Genomic DNA, 18079 nt, shown 5'->3' on the forward strand with positions numbered 1-18079 from the left:
GTTGACGTGAAGTCAAGTGTTAAAAGTATTAAGACTTTCTCTTCCGTCTGTAAAAGGACTTACAATATTCTGACTGACTGAGCATCTTAGACTTGCGCACACAGCTTTAACTTGGTGTGATTTTAGTTTGCTCGACTTTTATTCTGAAGAAAAAGTTATCTCCGGTTTGTGCGTGCAGTTTGATGCAGCCCCACAGAGAGCGGCTGCTTGCAGTTACGTAGACATGTGGTTCCCACACCGTCAATATCTGGACTGACTGGATGTGAACCATAACCGGCAACATTTTGGGGAGGGGGCGGCGACATGGCGTCACTCATGTAGGGTGAGAGACCACCTCAGCGCTACCTTTGTCTCTCACTGCTGTCTCATTACAGCGCACGCTTCTTTGTGTCAGAAAGGCGTTGGTCCAAACTCTAAAAATGTGGCTTAATGCAGTCTCTGCTATTGGAGAATGCACACACCTGTTGCACGACTCCCTTTTAACACCAAGGTCCTCCAGTCAGTTCGGCTTGCATACACGGTCTATGGGAGACAGTCGAGACGTGGTAAGACGTGGTAGTTTCCTGCGCATTTAGCTGTGCCTGAAGAAACTTTAAACCCTTTTAAAAATTATTTATGCATTTAATTAATTGAATTTTGTCGAACTAAATGCTGCTGCATCTTGAAAAGACCACAGAGATTATCATTTGTTGACTGTCTGGCGCTCATGCTGGGTTGAAACTGAGCCGAAAATGCTGCAAAGCCGGCTAAATAAGTGCTACCTAAAAGTGCTATACTTGACGGTTTTTTGCCGTCGCTAAATAGCCCCCTTTAGCATTGCATAGCATTTAGCTTTAGCAACTGTTTACTTGCCAGTCTAGAAGAAAAGTGACAAGTTCAGGATCAAACTTCATTCCTTTACTCACCAACAGCTGTCTCCAGTGGTGGAAAGCAACGCTTATTTTGTTTTCTGTCACTTTTCTTCTACTGAAGTTAGCATGCTAACCAGCAAGCCCCGTCCCAATCTCATAGTACTACTTTCAGTTACCATAGCGACCAGTCTGCCCTAAGTCCAAAAAGTAGTGCTGCCCAGTGGGCGTATTCTAAACTCTTGTCTTATGAATTCAACAACGGCTGAAGCTCTTCATAATTAAAAACACCTGTTGATGTTATGATGTAATGATAGCAAAAACGTACATATAGCATTTGTAATGTTCGTAACATTAGCAGCCTGGCAGCTTGTTATATATGCTATGTTGTATAACACTGTATAACATTACAGCGCAAAACAGAGAGAGATCAGGTGGTGTTTTGTTGATGCAGATGCTGGAACAAGTGAAAGATTAATAGAAAAAAACACTTCTAACTTTATTCTTCTCAGTAAAGATAAACCTGATACAGGGAGTTGGTGATTAGATCAGTCACTACAGCCTCAATTTGAGAAGGGTTCATGGGAAATGGGGTCTTAGTGTTGAGAAATAAACATTTCCCTCCAGCATGAAATACAAGCCACCAACTATATCCACCATGGTCTCATTTGTGCACTGTGCTATCAAGCTATCACAGTTAAACTCAAAATAGTATTTGGAAGCTGTAAATACTCACACATAGTATGTTTAATCTTTCACCACACAGCCACATTTAGCTGTGTGTGAATGCCTGTGGACAAACATTAGCATTTTTTAAAACTGTCAGGCACCCACTGAAATGAGTGAAATTCTGCAGTGGCACAAATTACCAATTACAGACAAACACTGAACTTCCTGGAACAAACCTCACTCTGAGCTGCATTGCAGTGTTGGCAAATAAGTCCAGGATAATGGTCCTCGCAAACAGCCCTGTCTCCTGCTCATCTTGTCTTGTATATTGTGACATTTGGATCACAACAAGGACCACACACACATTAGAGATACACCCACACATAGTCATTACTGCAGGATGACTGACGGCTGGCAGACTTCTTTTCTCACACTCTGTTCATGACTTGTATTGTTCTGAGGAGCTCAAGGCTGCAGCACAGGATGGCTGTTATCAGGGGGCAAAATATCATCTGTGTGCACAGAGAGCTGCTACAGCTCAGTGAGCAAACAGCCGCGGCTGCATGTATGCCTACAGTATATGCGCTTGCTATACACAGCAAATAGTGTAGGAAAAAGGAGGAATGAAAGGACAGAGACAGAAACAGACTGAAATCTGAGAGCGATGCTGGCAGCCAGTAGGAATTCAGAAAAGGCAAATGAACCAGGAAAGAGGTGACCTTTAATTACAACACACACAGATATAATTTAAACCAGACAGTACTCTGGTACTCTGGTACTAATTACCAGAAAATAGAGAGAGTTTTGAGACATTGTTTTAGTCAGTTTAGTTGATTGTATTGAGAACAACACACTCACAACATCTGAGATACATTTCACATTAAGCAAAGATGATTTATGGCTCCTTCCAGCAGGTGTCCACCAAAAGACTGACCACACTTGCCTCTGAGTGGTAGGAGTATGTAGTGTAGTGGACACCAGGCTATTGAGAAGTGGGTTAGCACTAAGCCTTCTGATGTATTGATCTGTTGGCTGCGGCTCCAAGAGAAAAGCACAACAAGGCCTGCGTCCAGGGAATATCGCATAACTGCCCTCTAAGCCACAGAATAGACTGCATAGCAAGTGCTGCTGGACGAAAGGGGAACCCAAATAAGAAGTGATTATCCTGATTTACAGGGATTCATATTTAATCTGATCCCTGTGATATAAAACTTTTTTTTATGTAAGAAAAAAAATTAATGTTTCTTTGGGACAAACTGAGACAAACTTCAGTAAACATGTTTGGACTTGACTCTGATTGGCTCCCTTTACAATCTCAGGCTGTTGCAAAATTTGAAGTGAAAAGCTCTGACTCAGCATGTTTACCTCATTTGAACTACAAAAGCTGCTGCTGAGTTCAGTATTATTAGACTGAGAAGTTAATCTTTAAAATCATTCAATAAAAACATTTTTCAGTAAACTCCAATATTTGCAAACCAGCATGATAATCAGTCTTACACTGAGCCTTAAATCATGAAAACTGAAATGACCCCTTATTCAAACCCTGAGGCCTAAACCTCTAAAACTTAATTTACTGGCACTGTGTCATGTGAGAGCATCCCAAATGATGCAGCACATCCAAGCTGCTGAGCACAGATCTATGTGGCAAGTACTCCACCTGCAGGCCATCAAGGAAAACTACAAGTAAGTGTTTTTGTGCATAATCCACAAGTTCTTTTTTTCTTTTATGTGAGAGAAAGTAAATAAATATATGAAGTCTACTGGAAATTAACTGTGTGTATGTTTGACTCTTAGTTCATCATTGATCAAGTAACTGAATATGATAAATGCAACAAAACCAGATGAGAACACAAATTAGCAGTGTCAAAAATGAATCCACCAAAATACATTTTACTGAGTATAAGGTACCATCATGCTCTACTGAGCAATGGTCAGGTCAGTATTTGACACTAGTTACATTTGATTTGGATAGGATGACGTGTATATTAACAATAACAGTGGGCTAAAATGAAATATGTACATCTGTTACATTAATATTAGGTGTTTTGAGGGAATAGGACATGGAAATGGAAACTTATATATCATAAATATATATGATAACTATATATAACTTAACCTTTACCATAGGAACATATTTGGAACCATAAAAACCACATCAGATGTCCTTTTTTCTTGATATAAAACATATTGGCCTTTCATTTCATGTTTTTGTTGAATAAAAATACATTATAAATGGTTCCGACTGTAAATAATACTGGATATGCCCAATTTTTAAAAGTAAAAAGCTGTTTTTCTTACTTTTTCCGCAACAATGAACAACCTCATACTCACATATTTAGAGCTGCTGTTTAACTAATGACCGGAGGGGGGCAGCAGCGCGCCCATGCAGCGCCTACTGCCGAAGAAGAAGTTAGCCTCACTCGATACAGTTTGATCAGGCAGCTTTGTTGTTGACATCACCGGGCGAGCGGTTGCTGTCGGGTAATTTTATTCTGCTAATTAATATATCGTATAAGTTGGTGTTTTACTAATAGAGATATTGTTATTAAATGTTGTCACTGTCTGTCTGTCTGTCTTTTCTCAGTTGACTCGTTGTCATGGAGCGATGCTTTAGGTATGAAGAGCACAGGAAAGCGCTTAACTAAGCTACTAGCTTCTCCCGTTTACCACACGCTTCAGTGCCATTTAGCTTGCTGTGTTGCCTTATAAATGATTATGTTTTTACATTTGGCTGACTAAATAAGTCTTAAATGAGATAACTCACTTTTAGCTCGCTGACAGTGATATGTGATGGGTTTTGGCTAGCCCCGAGGAGAGGACGCGACAGCCGAACTCCACTCAAAAATCGAGCAATTTAAAAGTTCCCCTGCTTGTCAGCTACAGGACATAATCTAGCTAATGATGTATGACTCAGTGGCTTTTCTTTAACGTTATGAGCCACTTTAGTGCCTTTTAGTTTGGTTATCAAAGCATGTAAATATAACTATTAGCGTGTAGTCCAACAAAACTGTCATTATTATGCCAATTACGTTCAGTATGTGCAGTTACTCTGGAGTTTCGTTGGCCTTAGAAAGTTGCAGGACCCTATGTCACTGAAGTGTGTTGTAAAGTTGACACATATGCCGAATTAAAGGGCGAATTGGGTTAAGTAAAGTCACACGTCATCGCAACTTAAGAGATATTTAACATCCGCAAGGAAGCAAGAATAAAAGAAACTGAAAGAATATGTGTAAAATTTGGCTCTCTTCAATGCCAGCAAAATATATTGGGCATAAAACCTTACTATAATAGATCACTTGTGCTGCTTTGGCTCCATGCCATGCTTCATTGCCATGAGCTAGTCTTGACCAGGAATTCTCCAGCTCTCTGAAGGAAATGAATTCCTGCAAAACACATTTCTGGTTCTCATGCATAGATAAGGAGCCACTGGATTTATTTTTGCATGTAGTTTTGAGTGCATCTCTCTGTATATGTTTTTATGTGTTCACCTGTCTATTACAGGTGTATAAAGTCCAGTCTGCTCATTGAAATGGATTGTTTCTCACTGTGGTTTTGTGCCAGAAGAAAAATAAATATAACAATAATATAACAAATATTTTAAAAATGTGACTAAAAAGAGGCCTTTCCTCTTGCCTTGTGCCATTTATTCACCACCACCTCCCATCTTGTCCTGTCTGAATTGTCAGCAGGGATGATTCTACTCCTTGCTCCCCACCTGCACCGACATCAAATCCTCCTCCTCAGGTCCCCCCTTCTCCTCGTCATCCCCCTCCTGTTCCTCCCTCCTCTCCCCCGGCAGCCCTGACTCCTCCTCCCCGAAAAGGAAGGGTGAGTTTCGCGGGAGCCATGGTGGACGTCAGTAAGTGGCCACTGTTCTCTCTGCTGAACGCAGAGGAACTGGCCACGGTCCGACAGGCTTGTGTCTTTGGAAACTCAGCTAATGAAGCCATCTACATCACACATGGAAATGAGGTGAGGAGCTGTCTTAGATATAACCTGTCTCTTTCAATTGCCCTTATTGTTTATTTGTGTCCATTAAGTTAAATGTGCAACCCCACATATGAGTGCATGTAATGTGTGTAATCATGAAAAGCCTCTGACTTTGTTCCTTTTATATTCAGTAGTAGCTCTGTGTATGCTGTTGTCATGTTGTGTGTGTTATTATTTCCCAGGTATTTGTGTTTGGGGTGAACTGCAGTAGCTGCCTCGGTACAGGAGACAGCCTGAGCACCATTGTGCCAAAGAAACTAGACTTCCTGCGAGGGAAGAAAGTAATCAGCCTGAGCTATGGCAGCGGACCTCACATCCTTTTGGCTACTGATGGTAGGTTATTACTCACGGTGGTTATGTAAATAATTTAGTTAGTAAATCAGAAATTCATACATATATCTCTGCTCCTCACACCATTAACACTGCCAAGAATAAGTGTTCTTACCTCTTATATAAGTAGCTCAGGCTCATTCCAACTTTCAGGAAAATTTAATGCTATTTTTAAAAAATCTAATAAATAATTGTCTATCTATGTGTTCAATATGGTCCTCACAAATCTGAGTCACAAGCCACTTGACTCTTCTGATCTTCGTGTTGTCTTATTGCAGATGGACAGCTGTTTGCTTGGGGACACAATGGCTACAGTCAGCTGGGGAATGGGAATACCAACCAGGGCCTGTCCCCGGTGCTGGTCACCGCCAACCTGCAGAACAAGAAAGTGAAAGAGGTGGCGTGTGGCTCACATCACTCCATGGCTCTCACTCATGATGGAGAGGTGACGATTGTTTTCATGACTCCACAGCTTCATCATTGTTAGATGCTATATTGATGCTTAATATGTAATGTTTGGAAGATAAACTCCCTACAAAGTCATGTAGCTTGCCTCTTGTATTTTTTAATTATGGTTAATTAATAAGTAATAGTAGGTTAAACATATTGAATAATTCAGCTAGTTTTGATGTTAAATTTAATCTTATCAGACACTTAAACAGCCTGAGATAAATGTTGTCATATTCATCAGCTATGACTAAATCAAGGCATCTCCATACTAATCCTCTATAACTCTGCAGATGACATTTTTAGAGGAGTACAGTAGAAGATGAGTAGCTGATTTAAAAATGAAAAAAGCTGTTAGAACAATATATCACAGCTGGTGCATCTAATAAATTAAAATGAAATAAATTAAAATACAGTGGGATTTTGGAAAGGTTTAAAAAACTTGAGACTTGACTAGCACGTAACTGACTGACAAACACTAGAATTTATTAATTCATTAGGTTTACCATAAAAAGGGATATTCACTTGTATTTCATGTTTAGTTTTACTGTAGTCGCTTCCTGTGCAGCTTGTGTTGGACTAAGCAGCTTAGTTTTAACCCCAAGGCATTAAAGCTGTTTAGACTGCATGTGTGTGTGTGGTCAACAGGTAAGGCTGTTACTATGTTAAATGTGACCAACTGTAGCACATTTCACTGTGCTGTGCTGTTGAACAGTGAGGAATTTTTATTTAAAACTTTAATCAGCTAAATTTACGCTTTCTCTAGGAATCTGTCAGTTTGAGTGTGTGTGTATTTTTGTTTGGTGCCTGTTGGCAGTCAGAAGTTGTTTTTAATTGTGGTACTTCAACCTCCCTGCCGTCCAGGTCTTTGCATGGGGTTATAATAACTGTGGTCAGATTGGCTCAGGCTCCACGGCCAACCAGCCCTACCCCAGGAAAGTCACCGGCTCCCTGCAGGGCAAGAACGCAGTGGGCGTCACGTGTGGACAAACCTCCTCCATGGCCCTGGTCGACAACGGAGAGGTGAAGATGCCGTTACATAAAATCTTGTGGGAAATATCTGAACTTCATATACTAGAGGATTGTTTTATGTTTATCTAGGTGTACGGCTGGGGCTACAATGGTAATGGACAGCTGGGTATTGGGAATAATGGAAACCAGCTGACGCCTTGCCGCCTCACTGCACTCCAAGGGCTGTGCATTCAACAGGTAAGACAACAACCTAATGTGATGCTGAATGGTGGTGATGTGTATGCCAAGGGAAATGAAAATGACAGCTATTACCTACTTTTCTCCAAGCATGACTCACTCACGACTCATCTGTTAGTCATTCAGCGTAATTATCTTAATGTTTCTAACCAACCCAAACTACAGCGCTAATGTCTGATGGTTTAATTAAGGAGATAATTGGTAGCAGCTGCAGCACTAGTAGCATTCAAAGCATCCCCTGCTTTCCAGATCGTATCAGGCTACAGCCACTGCCTGGCGCTGACGGATGAGGGGCTACTGTACGCCTGGGGAGCAAACACCTATGGGCAGTTGGGGACCGGCAACAAGAGCAACCACCTCAGCCCGGTGCAAATCATGGCTGACAAAGAGAGGTACGGGGAGCTGGAGAGGTGTGTGCTTAAAGCTGATTTTGAGAGTGTTTGTATTAGGAGAATAGGCAGGATAGTTTCTCCCCATCCTGTTAAGACTCCACCTTCCTGTTTCCTGTCCTCATTTCCTTCTCGTTTCCTCTCCTGGTCTTAAGCAGTTGTTCGTGCACAAAAGGAACTTGTCTCGCCCTTCGTAAACAAAGACTATAGGACCAGCGGCCACAGCAAAAACACAGTTTTATACGTGCAAAACAAGGTGTTTGTCTGCCTGTGTGCTAACATTCAGCCATCTCTCATTTAACAGGATTGTGGAGGTCGCTGCCTGCCATTCGACGCACACTTCAGCAGCCAAGACACAAAGCGGGCAGGTGTACATGTGGGGTCAGTGTCGGGGTCAGTCCATCATCATGCCGCACCTCACCCCCTTCACCAACACAGACGACGTCTTCGCCTGCTTCGCTACACCCTCCGTCATGTGGAGGCTCATGTCGATGGGTGAGAGAGGGAGAGAAAGAGAGGGAGGAAGGGTGCTGATCCTCAGCTTGTCTTTAACACATTTTTTTAATGTTGTTGACACTGTAAAGAATGTGTATTGTGTTCTGCTTTACTCCAGAGCACGATGACTTCCTGACAGTTGCTGAGGCTCTGAGGAAAGAGTTTGACAGTCCAGAAACGGCCGACCTTAAATTCAGCGTTGACGGCAAATGTATTCATGTTCACAAAGCTGTGCTGAAAATCAGGTGGGCATGTGTCCATGTGCCTATAAAACACCAATATAACCCAGCCTGGTGTAAAGTATAAATAGAGGTCTTTTGTTTCAAACAGGTGCGAGCATTTCCGATCCATGTTCCGCTCCCAGTGGACGGAGGATCAGCAGGAGGTGATAGAGATCGGCCAGTTCTCCTACCCTGTCTACAGATCCTTCCTGCAGTTTCTCTACACTGACACTGTTGACCTTCCGCCTGAGGACGCCATTGGTTAGCACTCATGTAGTTTTCAAATACTGTGTTGTCTCATCTCTATCTAATCAGTCTGGGTGGTTGTTCTCATTCTTGGTGTGTTTGTGTGTCATCCACAGGCCTGCTGGATCTAGCCACCTCTTATTGTGAAAACCGTCTGAAACGTCTGTGTCAGCAGATCATCAAGAGAGGAATCACTGTTGAAAACGCCTTCACACTGCTGTCTGCCGCCATACGATACGACGCAGAGGTACAATACACACAGACAGACATCTTACCCGTACAGATTTATCACATTTATTATTTATAATAGCAGCTAAGTCTGAATTTAAAGCATCTGCAGCGCTGCATGGATGGAACAGTGACTGACGTGTTGCTTGTAACACAGTGTACCACATGCCTAGCAACATTAACCAACAGTTTTTGTTGCAACACCTGATGAAGTCCTGAAGAATAAGGGGACAGCCAGTGTACACCCAGTGAACTACATGAACAATATTACATTCACCTCCATTCTAGAAATGACACTGTTGTGTGTATATTGCTGCTGCGGCATTGTATTCTCCAGAGGGATCATGTCATTTCATCTGCTGTGTTCTGCTCTGTATGTTACATCATATTATATTTTCTAACCCTGTCTCTCTATTTGTTTTTTTTCTAGGATCTGGAAGAATTTTGTTTCAGGTTTTGTGTCAACCATTTGACTCAGGTGACTCAGACTGGAGCCTTCTGGCAGGTGGACGGAGCGATGCTCAAGGAGTTTATCAGCAGAGCTAGCCGCTGCGGAGCCTTCAAGAACTGAGTACTTTTAACATTTTTACGATGGATAGACTCTGTTCTGTCCAAGTGGATGTGGTTGTGCTCAGAGTGTAGCAGCAGCAGCAGCAGCAGGAGCAGCGTCTCTCCTCTAAAAATATCAGCCCTGATCACATTCCTAAAAGAAAGCAATGGCCCAGTTTTGAAATGTTGATTTACATAATTACTGAGGCAGATGTTGGCACATATGTGGAATCATTCACAAGATGCTCGACTGGAATTTAAGCTGCGTTATCCATGGACCTGAAAACAGCACTTTGGCCAATTCCTGTGGAGTCTCTTTAACAAACTTGTGGCACCTTTTAATGTCAAACTGGGTTTTATTCTTTACATGCAGAATGTATACTTGAATTTTTGTTTCTTTTCTCAACCACTGCTGACATGTCCTGAACACTCTTCCTTTATTTCCTGGAAAAGTTCATGTCGGAGACCAAAGACCTGGAAGGAATAGGGAGCTATTTAAAAGAACAGTCTGTGTCTTTGTTAGCTGACTGAAAAAGATGTTTTAAACTCACTTCCACTGGCCAGGACACTAAAACCACTGTACTGAAACACATCTACTTTCCATTTCATTTTCAGGTTGTTGTCTTTGTGTTCAAATAACATTTGGATATGTTGAACATTTAAATTTAACTCAATTCTCAAAGCTATTGCATTGACAGAGAAAAGCTGAGTTCCATTGTACACACAGCTGATGCAGATCACTGTGGGTTGTTGTGGGACACTGGGTTTGTTGTTTTAATCGTTCTCTAGATGGGATTCTGTATATATTGGAAGTTCAAAATCATTGTGGGATGTATAATATTTTCCCTTTTTTACATTCAAGTCTTGGTAAGCTTATTCTGCCTGACTTAAATGTTTGTTCTATTGCACTTTAAGAAACTTCAATTACTTTCTTCCTCATATTCAGTCAAACAATAAGTCTGAATGGTTTAAAACCCTGTGGAACAGGTGACTAGAAAACTGAAATGTTGCGCTATGAACTTACAGAAGTAAATATTTGAGGCACTGCAACTTTACTAGCAGTTTTTTCCCGTCATTTCAAGTGTAAAAGTTGTAAAATGTGTATGAGGCAGATGGTATGTTGCAGAAGCATTATATTCCAGATAGAAGTTTGTATTTCTTCATTACTCTGGGATCTCCAGCGAACTGATTATTTGTGTTTGGGGCGAATGCAAACTTGATAAGACCAAAACAATTCCTTAATAATTACTTTGTAATTTATTGCATTTTCTTTAGGTCTTATTTTGTGTAGATACAATGAGAATGCACTGGACTGAACAAAACACTGCAAGTTAAAGCAATACAAACACTTTAAATGCTCTGTAGAAATAAGTGTGATTTGATTGCTTGTGTTTAAAATGACCAAAAACACTGCCTGCAGATCCTAGTCTTTATTTTCTGCTGCATCACCGGGTGTTGGGAAGCATCTATGCTGCTGCAAGAAAATACTTCAGTGTAGGATGGAGAGATAAGAGTGTTATTGACCAGGGCAGCTGGCAGCAAGACTTGTGTGAGATCAGTTTCAGTTTCCTCTGTTAGGTTTCCATTTCTTGATGCACTAAGATAGAACAATTTTAATTTGGTTTGAACTTGAGTGGCACCTCTGTTTATTATTGAAGCTCATAAAACAATTACAGATGCATTGAGGTTAGGTATCTGCTTTAGTGAAATAAAGTTGACGGTTTTCTTTTTTTATATTAAAAAGTATATACAAACTGGTAAAAAAAAAAAAAAAAAAAACAAGATTGTTTTGCTTACTGTATTAAGATTAAATATATTTTGTTATGCTTTCTTAAGCTTTTATTTACATAGGATCCATTTATAATACTCATGGCAACATGCTTCAGTTCACAGTTTTGGGATTTGTATTACTATTCTTTTGCTGTTGTATATCTGGGACATGTTATTTTGCTTTGTTTTTATATTCAGTTATGGGAATGATATGTTTCTGTGAAGAAATAAATAACTCCCATCTGATTTGATTTTCGGGATGTGTATTTATTTTTGTACTAGAGTAGCTAATTCTTTTCACAGGATGATATAAGCAGAAGTTACATTATGGTACAGTATATTGTAACATAGGAGTATGAGCAATAAAGAATTAAACAAGTGGGTATTCAATATGCTACTCGTTGCCCCGCCCACTTTTCTACGTCAGAGGATATTTGCGGAAGTAACCGCGGACGTTGTCAAGCTACTGACCATTAGCTAGGCTAAAAACAGAACTACAATGAAATACTACTTGTAGCAGGATATTTCTAAGTACTCGAAGAAAAATAATGCAAAGGGGCGACTCTAGAGGAAAAGACGGGTGTGTTGTTTTCGTTACTATCATATACTCTTATGAAAGTACTGTTTGTTTTGTTTCTTTTGTAAATAAATTAGTTGGTCAGTCCGTGAAGCTTTTATTTTGAAAGTACTGATCGGAAATCGTGTTTGTCCGTAAGTCCGGCTTCACACTGTAAACCAGGTTAATATTGATCCTGGTTAAACTCTAACAGTTTGCTAGTTCCTCACGTCTTATTTGAAGCTGCGGCCAGAAATATTTAACCTGTACAAGCTGGCAGACTGAATGGAAGGGAGCGAGATAAGGAACCGAGCCGACTCGGGCCAGTCCAGGCCAGGTCGAGATACGAGAGACAGCAGCACCCAGACTGACAGCAGAGTACAAGGTGAGCCAGATAGAAAAAGAGTTCATATTGCAAAGCTAATGGTATAGCTAGCTCTCTGATCTGGCTCTGTCATGTCACAGCTGCTTTATGAGAGAGAGTTTATCAGTACAGCTTGATACAGTAGCCACGTTTGACATTGTTTATCCTTGTTTATTAGTCTATTATACAGTCCCCTATGACTTTGTGTGTGTTAGCGGTATTCCGATAATAATCATGGTGATCTGAGAAAAGTTCAACAGTGGGAAATTGGCATTATTCTGACTGATATATACGATTATATGTATAACGCTTTGCTGCAGATAGTATTCATCCTAGTGACACTGAGATGTTCATTTTGGTGCAGATATACATATTAGGCTGACAAAGCAAATAAATATCAGCTAGAATCAAACATACACACACAGTAACAAGTCTTAGATAAACAGTATGCTTTTGTTTGCTCCAAGTATCTTTGTTGAGTGGGCTTAAGGTTTCAGAGATCCAGATCAGATTCCTCCATGTGTATTTAAAAGACATACACTTTAAAGCATTCAGCTCCAGTTTCCCCTCTATGCAGGCAGTTTGGTGAACCTACCTCACTAAGTAAGTTTATGCACTTCTTCCACCTCCTCCAAGAAACGGATTGACCTAAGCTGACATGGACAGGTCGATAAATAATCTGGAGACATTTGCATGGTGAAACAGGGTTTATGTTTGTTCAGAATAATGAGATAAATGTTACAAAACCTGCTTTTGTTGCTGTGAAGCCGCCTCAGGCAAATCTGATGATCCCTGATCCCCTTCATGTAGTTGACAGTATTCTCACACTGATGAGTGTAATTACAGGTCATGGCCCCAGGTTATCAAAGGTAAATCTGTTTACCTTATTGAGTTTGTGGATGGAGCTTTTCCCTTGGGAGCAGCGCGAAGAAGATGACCACAGTCAGGTTGGTGCACAAACACACGGAGAGATAGACCACTTAGAGTGAAATACACTAAAGATGCTTCTTGAGCAAACTCTGTGAAATAACAGTTTTGAATCTGCTGTGTTCCAGACCCGTGGGATGGGTCTGGTGGTGGTGCGGGACGGTAAGGTGGTGGGACTCCACTGTTCAGGACCTGAGCTCCACGCAGGACAGGCAGCCATTATCCAACACGGCGCCCACCTGGCTGACTGTCAGCTGTACTTTTCAAGGAGACCCTGTGCAACGTGTCTCAAGATGATCATCAACGGTGAGGGGGAAACTGACAGAGGGATGAGCAGACAGATACTCAATTTTATTAAACATTTCCTAGTAACCAGGACGAGTTTGAACCTCTGAACAAACGCTGCAACTGCCTCCAAATGTTTTGCAGGTATTTTCAGAAGCAAAACACCTGCTTTGTCACTGCCTCGCCTTTCTACATTCCAGCATCTGTGACCTTTTTGTCTGCGTCCATCCCACAGCAGCTACTGTATATCTAACTTTCCTGCTAACAAATGAAGCGTCAATACATCCTTATATCCTTTTATTGCCCATCTGATAATATAATGATAGTGGGAATTACAGCAGTGGTTGAGCATGTAGTCCAGGTGTTGTCACGCTGCTGTATATTACAATTACATTATTATCTCCCTGACTTTTATTAGACTTTGAAATACATCAGCCTTGAGCTGAACTTTGGAATTATGTGTCTGACCTCACTTACTCCCTCCTCCACGGAGCAAAGTTAACAGTAACTAGAAATAAATACTGATGATGCTGTTTTTCTCTCCAGCTGGAGTCAGTCAGATCTCCTTCTGGCCCGGAGACCCTGAAGTCAGCATGCTGAGGTCCACCTCTACGAACCACTCAGACTCCCCCTCCTGCAGTCCACCTGACGGCATCACGGAGGAGGCCGTGCTGGACGCCGTGGTGACAGAGAAGCTCAAGTCCAACAGCCGTCCTCACATCTGCGTGCTGCTGCAGCCGCTGGCGCCTGGCCTGGCACAGTATGTTGACGAGACGTCCAGAGAGTGCGATTTCATGGAGAGAGTGACTGATGATGAACCAGGGCTGAACACAGAGGAACTCTTCAACAGGTACCTTACATACCCGCCTTGGGTGTTGGTTTGGTTTCAGTAGTCAAAGTTCTGATGTTTCAAATTTCACCAACTGGAGGGGAGGGCAGCCTGTATGAGGCAAAATCTAGAAGTACAAACCACTAAATGGAAGGATTTTCCATTTAAATTCTTTTAGAGAAAGGACGAGACACCTGAGGGATTTCTCCAGACACTTCCTGGTTGGGACGTCCCAGCAGCACCAGGAGATTTTAACAAAAATGGGTCTGGATAACTTCTGTGTGGAGCCCTACTTCTCAAACCTGAGACATAACATGAGGGAGCTGGTGGAGGTTCTAGCCACAGTGGCTGCTGGGCTGCCACTGCAACAACACGGATTCTACAAGTTAGACACGCTCCACCCCAGCTCTTCATTTTGTACATTTCCATTCATCTGAGAACAGAAGTTATTTGTTGTTGATTGTGTTGTTTTTGTGACTCAGGGAAGAGTGTTCAACCCCTGAGGTGTTGCTGCCTCCTCGTCACGAGGGAGTATCCCAAGAAGTGGCTCGCCATTGTGTCATCCAAGCCAGATTGCTGGCCTATAGAACAGGTCTGGTTGGTTTGTCACAGGGTCCTTCATGGTACTGGAGAAGGATTCGTAGTAGACCATATTCTGTTCCAGATCAGACTGAACAAAATTTGATTATCTCAGGATCTATCAGCAAGGTTTCAGAGTTTAATTACTGATTTGTGTAGATTATGTAACTCTGTCAAATCATCTCTGGCATTTTAGTTTAGCCTGAGAAATATTTCTGTATTACCAGAAACATAGATAACCACAGATAGATTTCTATGTGTCAGGACTTAGGCAGCCACTCTCAAGTTTTTAAAGAGCTGAGGCAACAGTTGCACGCCTCTAGCACATTTTCCTGAATGACAGGTTTAGAGGACAGAACAATTGTTCTGATCAGAGTTGCCATTTGTCATCAGCTTCTCACATGGAAAACAATCATTTCATTCCAGAGGACCCAAAAGTGGGTGTGGGTGCTGTTATCTGGGCCAGAGGACTCTCGGTGAGCTCGCTTCTCTTGGCTTTGCTTCAGTTTGACTGGTTTATATCCAGTGCAGAGAGGAGGATTTTGTTAATGATGACTCCAAAATCAAGTGTCAGAACATTGAAATCCTTGTCAACACCTTTATCAGTGGTAGCGGTTAATATGCTCCTCTCTAATGCTGTAATGCTGATCTGTGTTAAACTTTGTGGTAGTGAGTATCTTAATGCATTAAAAAGTCATCATTATTAAAAAAATCCACCCTGTAAGAAACAGTGGCCCACATGTAACTCTCCATAAATTTTCCCCTTGTTTCCTGTCTTTATGCTAACTGTCTCCTGTTCTTGGTCTCAGCCTACAGACACGAATATTGTATCAGTCCTCTCATTGAATGCTTAAAATGTCCAACAGTTCCTTTAACTTGATGGTATGGTTTACTGTATCTCCTCTCCCACTGATACTGTTCATGGAGTGTTTCAAACTGCTCTCTTGTCCAAGGCTGGCTGCGATGGAACGGGACGTCTGTACCTGGTGGGTTGCGGGTACAACGCTTACCCAGCGGGCTCACAGTATGCCGAGTACCCACAGATGGACAACAAGCAGGAGGACCGACAGAGACGCAAATACAGATACATTGTCCACGCGGAGCAGAACGCCCTCACCTTCAGGTCAGACCGTGTCTATTTACACAGTGGTGGATGATAATGACATGAAAAATCACCAAGTCTTGTTTACTTGTAAACAATTTTGAACTAACTTTTAACAGCGTTTGACAGAAGTGTTTTTCCTGATGCTTTCAGGACTCGGGACATCAAAGCGGGGGAGCCCACCATGCTCTTTGTAACTAAATGTCCATGTGACGAGTGTGTCCCTCTGATCAGAGGAGCTGGCATCACACACATCTACACCACCGACCAGGACAGGGACAAAGACAAAGGAGACATTTCATACCTGAGGTTCAGCAGCATGAAGGACGTCAGCAAGTTCATAGTCAGTGCATCTCTTTGCCTTTACTCCTTATTTTATGTTGTTACATGTTGATTTATATATATTTTGGTATTTTTGCCACCATCAGTGAATTGGTTTCTATAGATACAACATAGTGTTAAGTTTTAAGCCATTAAAAGCTTTAAAAACTTCACTGAGCTTCATTTCTGCACTTGTGCCTTTGACACTTGAATGTGGGAATCTCTCGAGGAAGACTATATATGGTAATTTATTCTGTTTTTCATACTGAAATCTCCTTGGACTCAGCAGCTTTTGGATTTTTTGCTGCTGCTGCGTTTGAAGAAAGTAGATAAGGCTCATCCTTAGATCTCACCACCTTGAAGATTCTGACATGTTTCTGTTTTCACAGTGGCAGAGGAGCACCTCCGTTTGCTCAGCAGCCTCTCCTCACATTGCCAGTAAGTTCCATCTTGTTATCTTCATGTCTTCAAATGTGCCCTTTTTTCTGTACAAAAAGTTTCACCAGAATCAAGAAAAAAGACCAGTTTGACCTTTTACTTTAACTGTTGTTTTTTTGGTACAGATGGTTATGTTGGGAAGCACAGCAGGCAGACTGAGCAGGAGAGCCACAGCAACAAGAAGCTGTGCATCAACAGATCCCACGACTCACCTTCTGTCAGCTGAACGGCACCCCTGGACAGACGGACAGTTTGGATAAACTAAAAACCACAGAATTATGTTTTTAGCTCATGTGCCACAGATTAGATGTTTTCTGGCTGCTTGAAAGACATTGGATATTCGTCCTCTCCTGACTCAAGATCAATTCAGTGTCGCGTGCAATTTTACGTTATTTATTTGCCCTTTAATGCAGCATTGGGATCAGCTGCTGCATGTTTATGTGTTTATATCGTGCTGGGTGATAACAGACTGATGCTGCAATGTGAATGAATGTGTCTTCTACAAGTCCAGCCATTAGGAAGTCAGTGGCAGCGAGTTGGAGAGACAAGAACAAACTGAAAAGCAGACAACAGAGTGACCTCAAAGGGAAACCACTGAGAAGGAAGGGATGGATGGATGGACAGTGATGGAAGAGGTAAAGAATGGATGGACTTAAGTGGATGCTGGAGAATTATTAAATGAAGAGAATGAGGGTACTACAAACAAAATAATATATTTGAAATAGTAATATAAACTGTGATATGTAGATTTACTCATATCATTTTATTTTTTTTATATAATCGGTGAAGAGTTTATTTCAATGGTATAAGGTGTTGGATACAGAGACGTCTGTACTGTATGTATGTGCACAGGTTGTGATGGGCGTTGCTTTTGTTGACTTGAATAAGGTTTAAAAGAACTGCAGCAGCATCTCTCCATTATATTGTTTTTAATGTGATTCAGACTGAAGCAAAATGCTCTCACTTTGGATCTCTGGCCTGACAGAGAGATAAAATCTCTACCAAGATATTTTTACTCTTCAGTGTAGACAAAAGACAAACAGGCAGCCACATGCTTGTTATGAAAGGAAGCATGAGATTTAGTCACAAGAAGACTGAACATTATCACAGGTGTTTGCAAAAATGCCACATGAAGCAGCTTTAAGAAAGGAACTTGATTACACAGCTTGACTCTTGTGTCATTTATTTATGCACAGTGTCAAGTCAAGCTTTAATTTTGTGCATGTTCCATTTTCATTGTGTAGACATATAATAGTTCAAATGTTTCTATAATTTAAACTCAAATCA

The 18079-nt window shown here is 41.4% G+C and overlaps 2 protein-coding genes across 5 annotated transcripts; both read left to right on the plus strand.

Moving 5' to 3' along the window:
* The first annotated feature begins 3897 nt into the window (after positions 1-3897).
* Positions 3898-11642, plus strand: rcbtb1 (regulator of chromosome condensation (RCC1) and BTB (POZ) domain containing protein 1). 4 transcript variants are annotated; one of them, XM_051066037.1, is made up of 13 exons: positions 3948-3998; positions 4102-4131; positions 5207-5489; positions 5690-5840; positions 6116-6282; positions 7149-7307; positions 7386-7493; positions 7743-7885; positions 8187-8377; positions 8496-8622; positions 8708-8859; positions 8961-9091; positions 9503-11642. In XM_051066037.1, the coding sequence occupies exons 2-13, from the start codon at positions 4115-4117 to the stop codon at positions 9641-9643; spliced, it is 1770 nt and encodes a 589-aa protein (XP_050921994.1). In that variant the 5' UTR covers positions 3948-3998; positions 4102-4114; the 3' UTR covers positions 9644-11642. The 4 variants fall into 4 exon arrangements, with proteins under 4 accessions (XP_018546200.1, XP_018546201.1, XP_050921994.1 ...); XM_018690684.2 differs by lacking the exon at positions 4102-4131 and having other exon boundaries at positions 3898-3998; XM_018690685.2 differs by lacking the exon at positions 4102-4131 and having other exon boundaries at positions 3900-3998; positions 5204-5489.
* Positions 11643-12087: 445 nt separating this feature from the next.
* Positions 12088-17702, plus strand: cdadc1 (cytidine and dCMP deaminase domain containing 1). Its single transcript, XM_018690688.2, has 11 exons — positions 12088-12332; positions 13158-13258; positions 13367-13544; positions 14070-14373; positions 14531-14737; positions 14835-14944; positions 15358-15407; positions 15885-16054; positions 16187-16376; positions 16744-16792; positions 16918-17702. The coding sequence occupies exons 1-11, from the start codon at positions 12233-12235 to the stop codon at positions 17016-17018; spliced, it is 1560 nt and encodes a 519-aa protein (XP_018546204.1). The 5' UTR covers positions 12088-12232; the 3' UTR covers positions 17019-17702.
* Positions 17703-18079: the final 377 nt, after the last annotated feature.

Source organism: Lates calcarifer, linkage group LG7_2 (genome assembly GCF_001640805.2).
Source record: "Lates calcarifer isolate ASB-BC8 linkage group LG7_2, TLL_Latcal_v3, whole genome shotgun sequence".
Classification (NCBI taxonomy): Eukaryota; Metazoa; Chordata; class Actinopteri; family Centropomidae; genus Lates; species Lates calcarifer.

Excerpts from the sequence above, each read along its gene's own strand:
- cdadc1 (XM_018690688.2), top strand. The coding sequence starts at position 12,233 with ATGGAAGGGAGCGAGATAAGGAACCGAGCCGACTCGGGCCAGTCCAGG. Across the intron at positions 12,333-13,157 it reads GACTGACAGCAGAGTACAAG|GTCATGGCCCCAGGTTATCA; the intron begins GTGAGCCAGATA and ends GTGTAATTACAG. Across the intron at positions 16,793-16,917 it reads AGCCTCTCCTCACATTGCCA|ATGGTTATGTTGGGAAGCAC; the intron begins GTAAGTTCCATC and ends TTTTTGGTACAG.
- rcbtb1 (XM_051066036.1), top strand. Across the intron at positions 6,283-7,148 it reads CTCTCACTCATGATGGAGAG|GTCTTTGCATGGGGTTATAA; the intron begins GTGACGATTGTT and ends CCTGCCGTCCAG. Across the intron at positions 8,378-8,495 it reads GTGGAGGCTCATGTCGATGG|AGCACGATGACTTCCTGACA; the intron begins GTGAGAGAGGGA and ends GCTTTACTCCAG.